This window comes from Hordeum vulgare, chromosome 5H (assembly GCF_904849725.1).
Source record: "Hordeum vulgare subsp. vulgare chromosome 5H, MorexV3_pseudomolecules_assembly, whole genome shotgun sequence".
NCBI lineage: Eukaryota > Viridiplantae > Streptophyta > Magnoliopsida > Poales > Poaceae > Hordeum > Hordeum vulgare.
The window spans coordinates 439,587,661-439,591,742 of NC_058522.1; the positions used below are offsets into that span (position 1 = coordinate 439,587,661).

At 56.4% G+C, this 4,082-nt stretch overlaps 1 protein-coding gene across 1 annotated transcript; it reads right to left on the bottom strand.

Moving 5' to 3' along the window:
* Positions 1-281: 281 nt before the first annotated feature.
* On the bottom strand, positions 282-1,079 carry LOC123399661 (low molecular mass early light-inducible protein HV90, chloroplastic-like). Its single transcript, XM_045094054.1, has one exon. The coding sequence runs from the start codon at positions 896-898 to the stop codon at positions 380-382; it is 519 nt and encodes a 172-aa protein (XP_044949989.1). The 5' UTR covers positions 899-1,079; the 3' UTR covers positions 282-379.
* Positions 1,080-4,082: the final 3,003 nt, after the last annotated feature.

Sequence of the window (4,082 nt, forward strand, 5' to 3'; positions counted from 1 at the left end):
AAATTACATGTTTTAACTTTTTTGTGATAAAAACATTCCAATGTAAAGATGAATTCGATCATGTCAACGTATTTCGAGTGCGAAAAAAGAAAGGTGTACCGCCTTTAGTTAGCAAAATACAACAAAGAATACGAGAATGACCAGTTCTGACCATTTATGTCCTGCTCCCTACGTTCCAAAATATAAGATCTTTTAGAAATTACACTAAAAGACTACATACAAAGCAAAATGAGTAAATCTCTACTTTAAAATAAAATATGTCTTTATACATCCGTATGTAGTTCATAGTGCAACCTTTAAAAGGTTTATATTTAGGAACGGAGGGAGTACTAGCTAAGCACAGGTTGTGTTATCCGGTCGACAGCAAAGCTATTTTCTTCTACACGTTGATGAAGGGCGCGCCGGTGATGATCTCGGTGGCGGCGAGCGCGACGAGTCCGAGCATGGCGAAGCGGCCGTTCCAGAGCTCCGCGTTGGCGTTCATGATGGCTCCGGCTCTGCCCTCGGCGCTCTCGCCCTGGAGAAGCGGCACCAGCGACGCCATGGACAGCACCGCCACGGTGTAGGCGAACCACGCCTGCCCGGTGCCGCTGCCGAGCTGCGAGAGGAGCCCGTCGCCGCGGCCTGCCTCCATCGCCAGCGCCGTCACGAAGCCCACCATGGCCAGCCGCCCGTTGATGCGCTCCGGCGCAGGGCCGCTGAACGCCATCGCGTCCCAGATCGAGGTGCTCGCCTTGGGTTTGTTTGGCGGTGGTGAGCTCGGCCCCTCGGTCTGTGCCCTGACGACGAGGGCGCGTCGGCCCAGCGCTGGCAGAGACCGGGCGCCGAAGCTGCAAGCCGAGCCGCGCAGCACGACGGCCGCACCGGGGAAGGAGCTCATGGACATGATGGACGCCATTGATCAGCTGCGGACGGAAGGTGCACGAGTGGACAGAAACAAGCCACAGATGCTGCAACAGGCAAAGATGATTGATAGTTGGAGGAAGGTGTTTGCTGATGTATACTTCCTCCGTTCCTAAATATAAGTCTTTTAAGCGATTTCACTAAGAGTTACATACGGAGAAATCTACACTGTAAACAAAATGAGTGAATCTACACTGTAAAATAATATGTTAGTCTACTAGTGGAATCTCGATAAAAAATTATATTTAGGAACGGAGGAAGTAGTTCGGAGCGAGTGGGCACACTTTATAGGCCGTGCTCCACGCAAGCCAGCCCGTGACGAGCTGCCTGCGGTGGCCGCGGCGGTGCCCACGTCGCGAGCTCCTCCCGGCCGTGAAATGAATAGCCTCTACGTGGAGCAAAGCAGCGACTAGGCGGACGTGGAGGCCAACGCGCGGAGAGCTTCAGGAATCAGGAAACGCCAAACAGACAGAAAAGTTGCGAAACATTCGAGGAGTCCTGTCCAGCACCCACCCACGGACCAGAAGCGCAGCACCGTGTGAAATTCGGGCTTTGTTTCTAGCGCAATATAATGGAAAGATCTCAAGAGCCAACAGCCGCGCTAAACTAGCACCGCGTCATAAAATAGCTATCGCGCGCGCAACGCGGCGTGTAGCTCCAGCGGGTGCGCAAAAACGGCGCGCGTGGCATATGCAGTTCAGCGCGCCGGCCGAAACGCAATCGCGCGCCGCTTATTTGCTGCGCCAGCTCCCGCGCGCTGGACTCTCCCGCGCTCGCTCCTTCACTCTCGCGCCTCGCTCCTCCACTCTCTCGTGCTCGCTCTCCACTTCCATCCCCATCCGACCGCGCCGCCGCCGCAGCTCGCGCCCCCGGCAACCGTTCAGGCGCTTCCCCGGCCTATCCCCACGCCGCCGTCGCCGCCCGCGCCCCCCGGCGACCGTTCAGGCGCTTCCCCGGCCTATCCCCGCGCCGCCGTCGCCGCCCGCGCCCCCCGGCGACCGTTCCGGCGCTTCCCCGGCCTATCTCCGCTGCCGCCGCCGCCTGCGCCCCCCGGCGACCGTTCAGGCGCTTCCCCGGCCTCCCGCGCCGCCGCGCTTCCGCCCCACCCCCTCCTAGTCCCTCCGGCCCTCGCGCGCCTCCGTCTTCTGAGGAACAGCGCCCGAGCGCTCGCTGCCGCGCCGCGCCCGCAAGGTGTTCGACAAAACGCCTACAAGGTATGTATTGCTCAAACTTATGAATTTGATGCATGTTGTGAATTGTAGTTTTTATAGTATAGTATTGAACATTGTAGATGAATTCATCGTATGATTCTTTCGAAGAAGAATTTGATATGGAAGAGGAGGAGGATCTTGCAATGATCATAGCTATGCATATAAAAAAAATCGAAGCACGGTGGTTCGGTTATGGGTCGGGAGAAAATTTGGAGAGATAGGATTGATGCCCATAACAGATTGATGAAGAACTATTTCGTGGAGAATCCCACATACCCGGAGTCCTATTTTCGTCGCCGGTTTAGGATGAGAACCGACTTGTTCAAGCGCATTGCAGAGAAACTAGCGGCTCACGTATGGTCACGGCTGGGCCTCCAGGTCCCTCTCGCCAACGACCTAATTTGAGATACTCACACATTGATCGGCCTTGGCATGAACATTTGGCCTACCGTCGTCTTCTTCATTCTTTGGAAGCTATGAGACTCGAGGAATGCTCGCGTTTTTCATAACGAGATTCAGGATGTAAATGGACAGATCGTTGGACTTTATGGGACTTGCCGGTACCAGCCATGAGTGCTTATACGGGCTTATGTCAAAGACCACTTAATATTTATGTGGCTAATGTGGCGTAACATATGTCCACTTAATATGCCGAGTAGCGGGCGTGACACACATAGAAAACGCCGCTCGTGAGCCCTCTGAATCGAGCCCGCCGCACGCCACTCCGGCACCGGCGTCCACCTCCTCCCGTCGCTTGCCACTCCGGCAGCGCCGGCCACCCCCTCCCGTCGCCCGCCCTTCTGCGGCTGACGTCCCCCTCCTTCCCTCCTCCCCTTCCGCTCCGCTAGGTGTTTTCCATGGCGTCGGTGTCCCCCTCCTCCCCCCTCTCGTCGCCCGCCCTCTGGCACGGCTCCCGCAACTGCACGCGACACCGCTACACCTCGCCGCTGGAGGTGATGTGCCGCATCGTCGTTGACCAGGTGGCCCGTCGGGGCGCCGGTGGCGTGGCGGGTTTGCGGGGTGGTCCTCGGAACACCGGGGCGACCGCCGTCAGCCCTAATAGAGCGGCCCCGTCGCCGCACTGGGGTCGGTCTTCCCCGCCTCCCCTCGCCCAAGCCTTCATCCCACGCCGCGGCTACACTTGGATCTCGTGGTCGGAGATGCAGCTGACCAACAACTTGCACGGCAGGGACCTAGGCAACATGCTCATGCTCGCCGTGGATAACCCTGCCGCCGCCGCGAGGACGATCTTCAACTGTGTGACCGACCTCGACATGACCCTCGACGGCATGGCCAAGATGTGAGCGGTGGCCGCGAGCTCCACCGTCGAGATCGTCCACCACGACCTGACCGCCATCGGCGTCGACACCAGGGAGGTGTCGGGATTGACGAGAACCACCAACCTGCCAGGGGACCTCAAGGAGCGGTTCGCCGAGTACGCGAGAAGGGCCCGGGAAGTTGGATCTAACCATTGGCACTTAACTCTGCTCTGTGGCCTTGCACGAAGTCGATTCAGCCTGGTAGACTGGCTTTGCTCCCGGCTGCCATTCTCTTATGCGGGCTTTGGTGGATTACCCAGGTATTGCACTTAATTTAAATGGGAGCCCACGTATATACCATTTAACCTTTTTTCAGTGGATGGTGTATGTGGGACAAGTGGTCACCACCACCATTTACATCCTGAAACGAGATGCACTCCCCCTAGATACTATTAGAAATAACATCTCGGATTTTACGCTTTGGTCCTTTAGATTTAAGGACCCACTTAGTAGGGAGGTTGTCATGTCTTGGCGCATGTACCCCTTCTCTCGATGTAACCCTTAATGTAATGCGCAACTCGTCTTCGGACCTTTGAGTAATATATTCTGATAGGGACCCTCTCCCCTCGATGATTGTGCAAAAAAACCTCAAGAAGCTTGTAACAATTGTTGTCGCCTCGGAACACCTAATGGGAATTTGCACTCTCTC

Coding starts and splice junctions, on each gene's coding strand:
- LOC123399661 (XM_045094054.1), bottom strand. CDS start 898: ATGGCGTCCATCATGTCCATGAGCTCCTTCCCCGGTGCGGCCGTCGTG.